This window comes from Psammomys obesus, unplaced genomic scaffold (genome assembly GCF_907164565.1).
Source record: "Psammomys obesus unplaced genomic scaffold, mPsaObe1.curated_primary_1811, whole genome shotgun sequence".
NCBI classification, from domain to species: Eukaryota; Metazoa; Chordata; class Mammalia; order Rodentia; family Muridae; genus Psammomys; species Psammomys obesus.
This window is the reverse complement of record NW_026585504.1, coordinates 7828455-7843913: the sequence shown is the minus strand read 5'-3', so window position 1 is coordinate 7843913 and position 15459 is coordinate 7828455. Positions and strand designations below refer to the sequence as shown.

At 46.7% G+C, this 15459-nt stretch overlaps 1 protein-coding gene across 1 annotated transcript; it reads left to right on the top strand.

The window, feature by feature from the left end:
- The first annotated feature begins 4476 nt into the window (after nucleotides 1-4476).
- On the top strand, nucleotides 4477-8167 carry LOC129689296 (speedy protein E4-like). Its single transcript, XM_055624769.1, has 9 exons — nucleotides 4477-4567; nucleotides 4744-4854; nucleotides 5030-5134; nucleotides 5572-5688; nucleotides 5856-6062; nucleotides 6991-7049; nucleotides 7358-7443; nucleotides 7831-8005; nucleotides 8108-8167. Exons 1-9 carry the CDS (start codon nucleotides 4477-4479, stop codon nucleotides 8165-8167), a joined length of 1011 nt encoding a protein of 336 aa, XP_055480744.1.
- Nucleotides 8168-15459: the final 7292 nt, after the last annotated feature.

Below are 15459 nucleotides of genomic sequence, written 5' to 3'. Positions count from 1 at the left end.
AATCTCTGCCCCCTAATCTGACTCTCTCTCTCCCTCTGCCCCCTTCTCCCTGTCTCCCTCCCTCCCTCCTTCTTTCAAAGGCTCCCCTTGTCCAGAGTTCTCTCTCCCCAGTCGAATTTGCAGTGATATCTGGTCGCCAGAAATCCAGGCCTCCCATACCAACTGTCCTCCTTCCATGTGCCAACAGTCTTTTCAGTCAGTGGTCCTTTCTCCATGCCCCAATTGTCCTCTCCATCAATGATTTCCTCTGTATCCGTGGTCCTTCTTCCATGTGCCAATGTCCTCTCTCGGTGTGTCAATAGTCCATCCTTCATGTGTCAGTGGCCCCCCTCGGCGCTCAAAGTCACTCCTCCCTGTACAATGCATGAGATCTCTGTATCACACACACGGACACACACACACACACACACACACACACACACACACACACGACTCTGTATGTGGCTAAGCTTTCCCTTATAAACTCTTATAAAAACATTCTGTTTGGATTCTGGCTTTTCTTTCCAGTCTGGAGATCCTCACTGAATCAACATCATACTGCCAACTACCTAATAGGAGTCTTTGGCAACTTATCCCTGCCTCCTTCGGTGCTCCCGCCGGACACCTCCGATTGATTTCTATGTTAGGGCAGCATATCCGATTCACCACCAGGCTAACCTGCGCTGCAGAACCCACCTGCTACAGGGATGTATAAGGTTGTTGCCTTTCATCTTTCTCCATACTTACCAGACAGCACCATTCTAAAAGAGTGGGTTACAAGCTGGGATTTCACGTGTGGCCTCTTCGGAGCCTCAGCTCACCTCCTAGGCCAGGCTGCGGCTTCTGGCTCTCCACAGGTCCTGTCGGAGGATGGTCAGGCAGTTGCTCAGCCTGTAGCAGGACTGCATCCATGTGCCATGCAAGCTCACCTGAGAAATGGAACTCTGACAAGGGGGTAAAAGCCAAGAGAACTTTGTATAAAACCACACTGACTCGAGCAAATCCACAGCAAAAAACTAAATCAGCTCACACCTCTCACGTCTATGCAAACTACTTACAATTCCCTCATTGTGGACTTAATGGAAATCTTCAAATTCTTGAAAACACACATATAACTCCACAAGTGTAAATACAGACACATAAAGGAGGAGTCTTTGGGAGCTGGGGCTACGTGGAGCTCTTAGTACCTTTGAAACAAAGCAAAACGTAAAAATAACTTTCATTTTGTGAAATTTACAACTCTGGCCGGGCACAGTGACACACATCTGTAACTCCACCATTAAGGGAGGAAGAGGCAGGTGGATCGCTGTGAGTTTGAAGCCAGCCTGGTCTACAAAGCAAGTACAGGACAGCCAAGGCCACACAGAGAAACCCTGTCTCCGAAAAGGAAAAAAAAATGTGTAACTTTGACTTTGTGAAAGACCTTTATGGGGAAGCTATAGCCATGCTCTGGGCCAAGGGGAAAGATGGACAACGACACAACTGACAGAGGGCTTATGTCCAGATGGTAGAAAGGTGCAAAGGGGACCGAAGAGATGGCTCCATGAGTAAAGTACTTATTGCATGAGCACAAAGACAAGGATTTGGCTCTCCTGTGCTCTTGTAAAAAGCCAGGCTTGGTGGCCAGCGTCTACAATCCCGCCATTAAAGAGAGGAGACAGGCAGATCCCAGGGGCTCACTAGCTACCTGCCTAGCAGAGACAGAGAGCTCCAGGGTCATTGAGAGGTCCTGTCACCCAAAATTAAGGTGAAGAAGCAATTGAGAAAGATGATGACATCTATCTCTGCCCCCGCCCTCCACAATTCCACAATAGGAAGGAAACAACTAAATTAGAAAAGAATGGTCAGACATTTCTCCCGGAAGGACACATAACATAAGAATATGGAAAAATCATCATTCACTACTAGAAAAAAAAAGTCAATTAAAATAACAACATAATACATGTAAAATATAAAATAGGTGTAGGTGTTGAATCTCTGCTTCATAAAGTAAGTTTTAGGGACTTAACTGATGTCATCAAGCTAGTTGACAAGGGAAAAGTTTCCAGGCTGATTGGCAGCAAGCACATTTATCAACTGAGCCTGCCCACCTACCCTCTTGAAACAGACTGTCTTGGGTATTTTGTTTCATTGCCAGAAGGATGGCTAACCCATTCATGTACAAATACGATCTTGGAGTACTAAAAGGGAAATTAACCGTTGATTCCTGCAATTACCTAGATGGATCTCAGAGAATGTTGCTGAGGAAAAATGTTAATCCCAGGCTATATACTTTCTGATTCTAGTTACTTAATATTCTACTGGGGTAGGGGGAAGCAAAATTGTAGAGTTGCAGATTGTCATGTCCAAAAGAAACTCAGGGCAAATGGCTGGGGTGCCATCCCAAAGCACTGTTGGCCTCCAGGAGCACTCAGCACCGATGGCTCTTCTCACCCTGCCCTAAACTTCTCCAACTCATAAGCTCCCCTTCCCCCAGTTCCTCATTCCTAGAAAACCCTGCCATTACAGCCATGCACTCTCCTGGTCCTCTCTTGCCTTCTTCTCCTCCTCTCTCAGGCTCCCTCTGCCACCTCTCTGTTCTCATGGTCCTGTCAAATCTGTTGGCCATGTTTAGTCTATGACTTTCCCTGCTCCAGGCTCTTCCAGGTGCCTCTGGCTTTCCTCTCCCTCATATCTACAATAAAAACCTTCCCCTCAACCCTACCTCACTTTGTACAAAGATGAGATTAATGGTTGCCAGGGATGTTGGGGAAACAGAATCCTTTGAGAACCATGATGGCTCTTTGTCATAGAATTGTGAACATCTTCATAGAGATCACAAAAGCACACACAAGACACACAACCACACAGAACTAAACACAGACACATAAGCACAGCTTGCAAACATGGAAAACTTAAGTAAGGTTGGTGACTTTTACCAATCTCCATCTCCCTGGGGTATGGACCGGATTATGTGAGTCATTCTCACAAGGGAATAAGTTGGAGAAAGGGGTTTGTGAATATAAGTTCCGACAGCTGCACACCAACCTTATAATCAGCATATAAGACTGTAAAGATGATTTGATTGTATCATGACAGGAACTAAAGACAAATATGACAAGATCAACTGGATGCATAGATTTGCACCACAGATGAGGGGCCAACGCTTAACTGTGTGTGTTCTAAATTTACTCTTTCGGGAACACACTTTTGTTTGTAATCTTGGATAATCTTGATTGGGTACAAGGTGAAGTCTAAAAGGAAGTTAGCTGTGGGATGAGAGAAGATCACTTGAGTGTCCAGAGGAGATGGCCTTTAGCCTACGGTCTATCCTGGGGTGTGTTTCTTTAACAGACCAGAGAGCAGGTTCTGATGGAATGGTGTGATGTCAACAGTGCCTTCAGAATGTTTGGGTTCACTTGGCTACCATCAGTGTGCTCCTCACGGCTGTGAGACTGAGTGCTGGGTAGGCTCTGAGAAAGTCACGAGGGCCTAGGTCACCAGAGAGCGGAACAGGTGCTCGCACAGGTGAGCACCACCCATTGCTATGCTCGACTGAGCATCAGGAGCTTGAGGTGTCTCAGGGATCCATGGGACTCTGCTGATGGACGACTGGTAATACAGTGGGAATGGAAGCAGGCTTTAGGTTAAGGGGAACAGAACAGAAAACAATGTGAACAAAAGGGAAAGTAAAGTGAGAACAGGGGAGGATGTTGAAGAAGAACCTTGTCCACCAAGGACAGCCCTGGAGAAGGAGCCAGAAGGAAGATGGTGTGGGTCACATGGGTTGTATTTTTAGGGAGATTTAATTGCCTGTGAATTTACAGTGGTTTGTAGAGCTATGTAAAGAGGTGATGGCAAAGAAAATGGGTATGTAAAGTCAGCCTAACCCACTGGAAACATGACGGACCCTCAGTAGTCATTCTTCCCATTAGCAAATTCACAGTGGCCTGGCTACAGCCAGGGAACACACCCTAGGCAAGTCCAGGATCACCTTCTCATTTGTGAAGCAGGTGAACTATAATCTTTACTTCACAGATTACAAGGACTAAGTGAGGCCGCCTTTTTCATACAGAATTTATTTTTATTTTACATACATTAGTGTTTTGCCTGTTTGAGAGTGACAGGGATTGCCTGGAACTGGAGTCACACACAGGTGTGAGCTGTCATTTGGGTGCTGGGAATTGAACTGCAATCCTCTGGAAGAGCAGCCAGTGCTCTTGACTGCTGATCCATCACTGCAGCCCAAAGTGAGGTCTTCTTGACTCACAGACTAAATTCTAGTTCCATAAGGAATCAAAAATGATGGTCAAGATCTCCATGATAGAGGTCCTACATTCAAGTCCCATCAAAAAAAAAGAAAAAAAAAAAAAAAAAAAGCAAGCTTTCAGCTACCATTAACTAGTTAACTACCTGTTTCAATTTGTTTTAGAAAGAGAAGGTTACACAGAAATAGCCCTGGTTTGGAGTCAGGCTGGGCTGCTTCCTTGGTTGGGAAGCCAAAACCAGGCTTCCTCTATGTCTGCACCAATTGCCTTAAATGCCATAACAAGGCTTCGGAACTTAATCAGAAGTCAAAGGAAAAAGGCACCTGTGAGAGCACAGAGAGGCGTGTATGGCCTCTGCTGCTTTCACCTCTGGTCCCCAGGTGAACGAAGGGCAGATCAGTTCGGCTGAAGCTCCAACCCCTCCCTCTTCCCCAACTACTCGAAGTCAAGTTCTAAAGGAGTATGGCAAGGAGTGTCCTAGTGAGCCAGGAGGTCACCTCTTGTTCACTTTTTGTAGCTATGACAGACAGAAGATCAGGGAAGTCATCTGTCTCCCCAAAGGGGTCCTGGAAGCAGAATGACTCCGAGACACAGGTGCCAGAGGATAGCGTTTGCCTGGCCCAAAAAGGTACATAGGAACTCAGTTCGAAGCCACCTCTGTAGATAAATGCACATGGGGGCGGGGGAGGACACTTCTCTTAGCCATTACACGCAAATTGTTCAATGTGTATGAGCAGGGAAGAGCCCAGCATTGGCCGAGCAGGTCCCTCTTGTGGTCACATGGGGCTCTTCTCTTTCTGCAGCTCCACAGGTCAGCAGCTTTCTGGCTTCTTCGGGGGATGTCCCCAAACAGAGATACAAGAGGGAGAGGGCCCAAAGAAAAAGGAAGCTGGAGGACATCAAGACGGGTATGTTTCTGTGCACCCCTTGACATTCTTGTCAAGTATGAACGAAGCTGGAAACAGCATGGCCACCATGGGTAGCCCTCCACCTTCCCAAACTATCCTAAATCAAGTTCAAGGCCATAACAAGGGGTGTGATGATGAGACAGGGTGTCACTTCCTTGTTCACTTTTATGGACAGAAGATCAACAAATTCATTTATCTCCATGGAGGGGACGGGGGCATGTCTCTTGCAGGCAGAATGATTCAGGAAAAGAGACACCAGAAAGCATCTGGTGCTTGACAAAGAATGGGTAACTCAATTTCTAGTCTCCCTTGTAGATAAGTGAAGGCCATTGCTCCCAGGTGCCTTCAGATGTCACCTGGAATTATGAGAATGGAAGAACCCCAACCATGTCTGGGTTGTCCCTCTTGTGGCCATGCAGGATCTTCTCTTCCCACAGATCCAGAGGCCTGCATTGTTCCCATCTCCAGCGCTGCCTCTGCAGGGGATGTCCCTGAGCAGCGAGCCAAAAGGAAGAGGGTCCAGAAGACAAAGACATCTGTGGATGTAGGAGCAGGTAGGTGTCCATCGTCTCTGGGCATTCTTGAAGAGCCAGCCTCAGTGGAGTAACAACCCATCACTTTGTCCTCGTGAAGCGATAAATTCCTGAGTAATAGTCAGGGAGTCACCAGATTTGCCGGTTTGGCCATGTCCATGCTTAAGAAGAAGCTTTTGCTCCCACAGCTACCCAGGAGAGCAGCCTACAGGCTTCCAGCACAGCCACCGCTGAAGCTTCCCCTGAGGCTGCCTTAGAGCTCCAGTTCCCCAAGAGGAGAAAGCACAAGAGCATATGGACAGTGGACCGTATCGAGGGGACAAAACTCAAAATGAACAAGAAGAGGAGTCTCAGCTACCGCCCTGAAGACCTCAAATCCTTCTACCGACTTCTGGGTGGGTTCTCTGAACTGAGGAGTAGATAGTGGATATTTGAGACCAGCTCTCAAAACTGAGAATTGAGTGTAGGAGCAGCGGTTTAAATCTCCCCAGGGTGCTCATGGGTGACGTGGATGAAGGGTCCCCGGGTTGTGTGGCAGTGTTTCCATTCTGTGACTCGGAGAGAAGAGAACAGGCTCACACATGAATATGAAGGTAGTGGGGCTTCTCCACCCACAGAGCCAACCAGCGACCCCACCAGTCAAGACGGTAGAAACTGGTGAAACAGGAAACATCACTGACCTAGATTTGGGGATACATGCTCGGGGAGACACGAAAACAAAAAGACCCAAACGTTTCACAAAATAATGTTGCTGTCAGCTCTTGCTAGCTTAACAGCAGAGCTCCCGAGAGTCACACACCTAGAGGTGGGCAAGACAGCAGCAGGAGAGCTCTATGAAGCCAGGAAGCCACAGAAGGTCTCTCTGAGGCGATATGGGCCATAGATCTGGGACCAAGGGTGGCAGGTTGGGGAAAATGCCCAGGTACAGCATCCCATACACCATCTGCCAGCCATAAGCTCTTTAAACGAATTAAACCGCACCCGTCAGCTCCTCAGTCTCCTCTAATACAATTTCACTGTTCAAGACCCACATGTGGCCAAGGGGGTGCCATGTTGGGTGGCAGAGAAATGAGTTAACCACTTGAGAATATTCTATCGGACAGTGCCCTTCTGAGGGTCAGGGAAACTGCACAAGTTGCCTGGGTAATTGGTGAAGGACACAGAGAACCCCACAAGCACAGGTCTTCACCAGAAAAGGGGGATGCTGGTGTGGAGGCCACACATTGTTCCCGAAGCTTCCCCTAGGAAGAGGGGCCCTACAATCGCACATTTGGCCAACTAGATGGGAGTTCCAAGTCCCTCTCACACTTTCTTTCTCTGCAGAGGATCCTGTGGTCCAGAACTTCTTGGCAGCTGACATTTTCTTCAGAGTGACTGACAAGGTACCTGTAGCCTCAGAGAGCCAACAGTCACAGCCCTTAGAGGACAGGCAGAGAATGTGAGACTGTGAGGCCAGGATAACCCAGGTCTGCTCTCGAGGACGGAGTGGGGGCCATTCTTGTCATCTCCCCAGATCCTTTCCCGGTTTTCCAGTCAGGTCATATCCACAAAAACAAAGTTATTCCAGCCCCTCGTTGTGTGTGGGATCGGATGCAGAAGGTCCAGGCCCCAAGGGAGCCTTTCTAACAAGAGAGATTTCTCTCCCTCTCGTTACTGCCTACCTTCTCTCACCAGCTCTCTCTCCACACAGTACCTGCTGTCCATGGTGGTGGAATACTTTGGCCGAGTTGGGCTTCCGGGACACCTCTACAACAGGATCCACTTTTTCCTGGCCCTGTGAGCATCTCCTGGGGACCAGCTCTCAGTCTGTCCAAATCCCAAGTCTTACAGCTTCTATCACTCTGTCAGGACCAAGTAGTGACCCTCAAACGAGAGTAGTGGAAACTTTCAAGGGACCATGAAGGGGAGGAGAAAGAGAGAGGGTCCTGATGGCATGAAAATGGTTGAGAAGGAAGAAGCTACTAGGAAACAGACGTTTCCTTTTCCTGAGAAGTGAATGGGTGCTGCGGGTTGCGTGTCAGGGACGCCCTGGGGATGGTCTAGACCGAGGTTGCCCTGCACACATTGCTCCCCCATTCCATCTCTCAACTACGTGCTCCCACTTGCTCCGCCTGAGTCTGACTGTCACAGAGACCTGCACCTCCCCCCCCCTCCCCGAGGCAGCTACATCGCCTGTGACATGGAAGAGGACGACCCCATATCCAAGAGGAGCATTTTCCAATTCTTGCTGGGCAGAGACACCTGGCAAGACTTGTACAAGGACTTCCTGAAGTTGCAGAAGGAGTTCCTCCAGGCCATGGATTACCGAGCCAGGCTTACACGGGAGCAGTGTGAAGAGGTCTGTCAGGGTTCAGCCAGGAAGAGTGGGGAGGCAGGGTCCTGCCAGAGGAGGGCAAGGATGGGCCCATCCTCCCAGATTCATCTCCAGTTTCCCTTTCAGATCCAGAACCAGAACCCACAGCACTGGGTCTGGAGCCGGGTGCGCCAGGGCACCCCTTAGGTTCCCAGGCCCGGGAACCACCAGCAGGGTCGTGGAGCATGGGGCTGCGCGTGAGCCAGGTGAGTGGAGGTCCTGGCCAGGGGCTCCACGGGCATGGGCTAGCTCTGTTCTCTGCATCCCTGACGCTGTGTTCCGGGCTGTGCAGACATGGGAAAAGCTCTGCTGTTCCCTATCTTGGAGTTTTGGATGGGAGCGTCTGAGCACTGCTGAGGTACAGGAAGGGTTTAAATCCCGATTCTCCAGCTGGATTGCATCCACAGGACCGTGCAACCCACGACACAGTTTCAATTTGCATGTCCTTGTTGTTGGGCCCTGTTGTATTGCTTTGTTTATAACTCAAAGAAAAAAGAAATTAAACCACGTTGTCTAGGTAACAACTCCAGTTTGAGCTGAGGTGACATCTTAAAACACATCTAGATAAAAAACACTGGAGTAATCCACTCTGCAGGGGAAGATGCAATTAGGAACCCCGAGTTATAAGAGACACCCAGTTTGGCAGAAGTTTTGCCTCATCCCCAGGACTTTTCTGGAATGGCAAAACTCACATCTACACACATGAGGGATTTCAAGACTCAGCGCCAGTGGCCACAGCTACTCTGGTCCTGTAGGTTGGAGCAGGGAGAACTGACTCTACTCTTCATGGTGTCTTCCACTCTGAGCTTTATGTGTGACGTGCAGGGATTTGCCCTCCTCCATCCTAACAATACGTTCTCTCCTTGTAGCTCCTGCCCACCCCTGCCATCCCCTCCCCTCCCCTCAACAAGAAGCCAGAGCTTCCCCTCAAGATCCAGGCACCTGAAGAAGTCATCACACAGCCCCTGGCTCTCCTCATTCCTTCGGGATGAAGGGCCTAGGGAGAACATGTGCCTCTGCAGTGTGAAACAGTTGAACAAGGCAACCTCTGGACCCCAAGCTTCACGGAGGGCAGCCTACAAAATGCCTACCCTGAGAATCCTGCACTGGCTCCCATAGCAGCTTGAAGGGTCCAAGAAAGCTTTTATGTCCATCTACTTAGGACTGGGAGCTGTGATGTCACACAAAGTCCAGGAGTTCTGGACCAGAGGTGGAAGAAATTAAAAAGCAGCAGGCTCTAGGGGGTAGCAGCGGATCGGGGAGAGAGGAGCAGCTGAAGTTGGGAGGATAAGAATAGGCCCACCTACTGGGCAAGCAATGTCTCTGGAAATTGTTGTCAGGAGCCCTCTCAACTAGTCTACCAAGTTATCCAACAGTGGCTTATCCCACAAGATGAGGGGGAAATCTCTCCAAGGGGCTGATGGGAAGCACTGAGACACGGAGCATTATGGTGTGGAGACCTGAGGCAATAACCAAAGTAGGATAGGAGAAAGGGGCTGGCGTGAAATTGCAGGCTCTTACCACAGGGAAACAACCCAACTCTCAAAGGAGAGAGTCAAGGAGAAGAAGTGGGTGAGGAAGAGGTGGTGGGTGAATGAGGCGCCCAACACTGGGAACAAAATTGTGAAAGCTGAGGAACAGGAAAGTGGAGTCTCAGAGGACAAGTAGGGCCAATCCTAGGGCTCATAGTGATTCCTACAGACTTGACAACTGCAGAGCAAACATAGGATTTAAAACAGGAAAGACAAAGAGCATATAAATTCGAACACAGCTGACATCGTTCATTTGGTTATATTGTTTTGGTTACACTGTTTTCACTTTATTTTTCTTATAATTGGTTATATTTTTATCATTTTTTGGTTATATTCTTGGTTATGATATTTTGATTATATTTGTTTCATTATAAAATTTTGATTGTATTTGCCTGGTTATAATGTTTTGGTTATATATGGTTAACACTACTTTGGTTTTATCATCTTACGATATTTTTATTATATTTCTGTTATTTCCATTACATTATTTGGGTTATAATATTTTTGCTACATTATTTTTAGTATAGCATTTAGGTTATGTTATTTTGCTTATATTATTTTTGTTATGCTATTTTGATTATAATTGCTTATATTATTTTGCTAATATTTTCGTATTATTTAGATAGTAGTGTTTTGGTTATTTTTGTTAGATTATTTTCATTATAATATTTTGGTTATATTTAAATTACATCATTACATTACATATTAAATTACATTACATACTGAAGTTACATTATTTTCATAAAATTTTATAACATTTAAGTTATACTATCTTGGTTATATTATTTTGGCTGTAATATTTGGCTCTAACATCATATGGCTTATATTATTTGTGTTACATTATTTGTATTAATAAAAATGAATTAACTCTGGCTGGCTCACAAAGCAAAATTCAGCTCCTTACTGTTTGAGAAATACCAAAGCACTTCTAAGGTACTAAAAGCAAGTTTTGAGGAAGGGGAGCTGGCAGATGAGCACCCCAAGATGAGTAAGATGTATATCTGGATGGCAAAGAAAAGAAGCCTGGGTTCCGAACTCCACCAAAGACCATGAAGGACACAAGGGTGGAAAATTCTTAGCATCTGAGCTCCTGGAAATCAGAGGAGTAGCTGAACATTAGACCACATCCATTCACACAAATACATTAATCTAAAACTAATTTTATTGAAGATAAGGATGTCAGAGCTTATCATGAGGCCAGATTTCCATCTTCTACTTCAGAGCCACGGCAATTAAAACTAGCCTGGCTGGACAAACCACACACTTTGATAGATGGCCCAAGAGGAAAGCTGTACACTGTGCAAAGTGCACACTGGAGAAAAGACAGACTCTTGAACAAATGAGACTAGATCCTTACCTTTCCCCCGACAGCAGAGTCAACCCCAGATCTGTAACATAAGGCCTGAAAATGTGAAACTGTCAGAGGTAAAAGCAGGGAAACCACGTCAAGATACAGGCACAGGTAAGGAGTTTGCAAACAGTTCCAGTAGCCCAGGAAAGAAGGCCAAGTATGAGCTCACGATGCTACATAGCTGTATTCAACAAAAGCAACAGTCAAGAGACAGACTGCTGAGTGGGAGAAAAATCTGCCTGGTGCACATGCGACAGAGGATTAACCAGAATACACAAATAAGGAAACAAGGAAATAACCCAATTGAAGTGTGTGTGTGTATAAAAATTGAGAGGCCCACCTGCCCCTAGGTGACAAGAGTGGGCAGAAGACACCCAGAGGCCTGCCTGCCCTGTTCATACCACCCACAGAGGGTGCCACTAAGATGTACAGGTATGGTGGAGAGATGGGAGAGAAAGAGAAACAATGGTTTGGGCACCAGGAAGAGAGGTGGAAGTAGAGGGACAAGGTTGGTGAACAGCCTGTTGAGTAACCTGCCCTGCCACCTGAGGCCACAGTGAAGTCCATGCTGCTGCTGAGGGCCATGTCTGGGTCAATGGCCACTGCAGCAGCAGGGGTCTGGGTCGATTGTCTGTGGCCTCTATCACCACCAAAGCCATGCGGATGTCCCTGGTCTGGGCTGCTGCCTGGGGCAATGCTGATGTTTCAGGACTGCACAGGGCTGAGCCCACCCCTTGCTGGCTGCAGCACTGAGGAGCATGGGTCCTGCACCCTGCCTGGGTAGCACGGTAGAGCTGGCCCTGTTTGCAGGGGCTAGCCAGGGAAGTGCTGGAGGGTCCCCTCGGGGGGCGTGGGTGCAGGAGAGCTGGCAGGCTGCCCAGAACAGCTACTCCCAAGGCCCAGGTCCGGGGCTTTCAGTTGTCCCACTCCAACATCTACCCCATCGATGAACTGCTGACGTGTGAAGGCCGGTCCTGCAGGCCCAAAGCTGCTCCATGACAGTGTAACAACAGGGTATCCGAGAGGCTTCCCAGTGAGGATCCAGTATTGATGGTGTAGCAGAAGCCAGAAGCCTCAACCTGACCAATGAATGACTCATTGCAATGGATATTTGCAAGTAAAACTGTGGACAAAAGAGTGTACTGTGTGACACTGTGACACACTATAGCTTCCACAACAAGACAGTTTTTATGGGTTTTTTAATTTTCTTTGTGGGAGGGGTAGGTTGCAAAGGTGGAGGACAAATGCAAAGGGATGGGGAGATAAGTGGGATTGGGGGTGCATGATATGAAATCCATAAAGAATAAGCTGAACAAATTATAGAAGAGATTGTAGATTTGGGAAGTAGAGGACAAGAAGTTGATGGAAGGAGAAGGAGGGGTAGAAATGGTTGCAACGTGCTCAGGAAATTCTCAGATTTAGAAATGAAAAACAAATGGCCTAAGAAGCTAAATAATTCTTGAAGAAAGAAAAAATAATTGACCAGTAAGTATTTTTCAAAGTGTTCAACATTAGTTGCCATCAGGAAAATCCAAAATCAAACCAGTTTGAGATTCCACCTCACCCCAGTTGGATTGGCCATCATCAAATAATGCTGGTGAGGAAGTGGAGAAAGCAGAGCCCTTCTCCTCCACTGGCGTGGGTGGGGTCAGGGCATGCTGGCGTAGTCACTATGAAAATCAATGTGCAGTCTTCTCAAAAAAAAAAAAAAAAAAAAACAAAAAAAAAAAAACTTAAAACAGGGCTGGAGAGATAGAGTGATGGTTACGAGAGCTTAGTGGTCCCAGCACCCGTGTAACATGGACCTAGCACCCACATACAAGCCAGGCTGCGGTCTCCTGTGTACTTGTGACCCCAGAACTATGGGGGGAGGGTCAAAGACAGAAAGCTTATTAGGGTTCTCAACTTGTGGGGCGCAACCCCTTGGGGGGTTGCATATCAGATATTTACATGACAATTCGTAACAGTAGCAAAAGTACAGTTATGAAGTAGCAACAAAATAATTTTATGGTCGGGGGGAGGGTCACCAAAACCTGAGGAACTATATTAAAGGGCCGCAGCATTAGGAAGGTTGAGGACCACTGCATTAGGGCTTGCTGGCTGCTAGCTTACTCAAAAATAGAAGGCCTCATGTTGAAGAGGGGGGTGGTGAGAGGCTGTGCCCCAACAAATGAGGCATAAAGTATTAGGGGTGGATATCTCATTACCTTCTCTGGCCTCGGTACACACATCCAACACATATATATGCATGCAAATATTTAACCCAAAACAGAACATTCCTATGACCCAGCTCTACTGTCCTCAGCTTACACCCCAAAGTGTCTGTCTTACCACAGAAATATTGGCACTTCCAGGTTTATCACTGTTCTACTCAGAGCAGCAAGGAAATAAAATCAACCTAAATATCAACAGATGGATAGTGAAAATACGTTAGGCACTGAGATTTTATTCAGCTGCCAAAAACACAAAAACAACAACAACAAAAAAAACTGACTTATTAAATTTGCAGGAGAATGAGTGGATGTGAAAAACAGTATATTAAATGAAGGCTCAGAAAGACAACCATTGTGTTTTCTTGCTCTTATGCAAATTATAGCATCTAATTTTTATATATGTACATTTTGTGGGCGTTAATGTATATTGAGCCATGGAAAATAGAAGGGAGCTATGAGAGAGAAATGATTCTTGAAGGCAAGGGAGGGCTTAGAACATGTGATACAAATTAGAAAGGAAGAATATTAGGGGTAGAAAGGTTTAATGAAGGGGGGATGAGAAATGGGACAGAAAAGGGACAGGGGAGGGTCAACCAAACTAAAAATACATGAAAAAGTAATACAGAAACATGATCCTTGGCAAGAGAATCAAAGAGCAAAAAATTAAATTCCAGCCTTTAATTCCAGCACTGAGAAGGGAGAGGCAGACAGATCTCTGAGAGTTCCAGGCCAACCTGGTCTGCACAGTGAGTTCCAGGCGAGCCAGTGCCACACAGGCTCTGTATCCAAAATGAATAAGATAAGCAACAAATATTTCTTTTAAAATATTTCGCATGCCAGTACTTGTGGGGGTAGATGAGGTTACTTCCAGGAGTCATAAACTATGATCTGAAATAAAACTTAGAACCTCTGCTCGATGTAGCCCGTGGTAGCTCAGTGATCAATTGGTTTCCCATGGTGAGGGGAACAGGGACTATTTCTGACAGGAACTCAATGGCAGGCTCTTTGACCCGCCCCCAAGGGAGGAGCAGCCCCGCTGGGCCACAGAGGAGGACTTTGCAGCCAGTCCTGAAGAGACCTGATAAACCAGGGTCAGATGAAAGGGGAGGAGGTCCTCCTCAATCCGTGGACTTGGAAAGGGGGAGGGAGGGAGGGTGGGATTGGGAGGGAATGAGGGAGCGGGATATAGCTGGGATACAGAGTTAATAAAATGTAACTAATAATAAAAATTTAAAAAAAGAAAAAATTAGTTTAAACGATTAAAAAAAACAAAAAACAAAACAAAACAAAACAAAAAAAAACATGACCTGAAAATCAGTGCCAAAGGTAGCTGTTGGTCAGAATCCCCCAAACAGGTCATTGCCACTGTTGATGTTTGCTCACTAGAACTAGACGATAAGACTCTGTTGATGATACCAAACATCTTGATCTCATGCCACGTTGGGGCAAAACTACTGACCAGGCAAGATGGCTCCACCGCTATATTAGTGGCAAATATGTTATAGCAATAACTACCATTTTCTGATTTCGTGCCTGCTCCAAAGAAGGATTTCATGCCTGGTACCCACACCAGCCAAACATAGCTAGGTCGTATGAGCTTGTGAGAAAGCTACTGTTAATGCTTTGTTAAATGGGCATGGTGTACTCATCAACTTGCCTTCTAAATGTTTATGCCCAATGGTTAGTGTTGCGATCTGAGTTTGGCAGAGAACCTTCATTTTGCAGTAATCGGCAGTAATTAGAGTCTTATAACTGGTCCAAGTGCTGAGATCGACGGATAAATGCTCCACTGTGAGTGCTGTCCCTTCCAAGGCTTAGGTACTATGGCAGGAGAGGGGCCAGATAGAAGGTCAGAGGAAGGGAGGAGAGGTGGTATTAAATACTAACTTCTGAGGATGACATGGCATTTGCACTATTTTAAAAGGGGTGTGTGTGTGTGTGTGTGTGTGTGTGTGTGTGTGTGTCCTTTGAAAGTCAGTGGACAATTTGTGGGAGTCAGCTCTCTCCAAAGAAATGACTCCACGTGAGTCTCTGAAGTTAGCCAGGGAGTTTACAGTGGTTAAGGGGTTACTTATGTACAGGCGCATAGACTCCTCAACGACAATCACATCACTGAGAAGCCCACCCAGCAAGGGGGATGACTTAAAAGCTGCATCCTTGGGGTTCCCTGCATGACTTCAGCAACATTGCTGTTGGAATCTCCCAACTGGAGTCATTTACTGATTACGTCACCCTTGGGAGGGTGAATATTACACACTTCAGCTTTTAGAGACTTGTAAGTTGTCTCTCTGGGTCTTAGGAGCTTCCCTTCTCTCCCCAAGGAGGGAGTGTTTTAACTGGGAG

Bases quoted from the DNA above. Each gene is read 5' to 3' on its own strand.
- LOC129689296 (XM_055624769.1), top strand. From the start codon at position 4,477: ATGTCTGCACCAATTGCCTTAAATGCCATAACAAGGCTTCGGAACTTA. The intron at 5,135-5,571 runs GTATGTTTCTGT...CTCTTCCCACAG, and splicing joins GCTGGAGGACATCAAGACGG to ATCCAGAGGCCTGCATTGTT. The intron at 7,050-7,357 runs GTACCTGTAGCC...CTCTCCACACAG, and splicing joins TCTTCAGAGTGACTGACAAG to TACCTGCTGTCCATGGTGGT.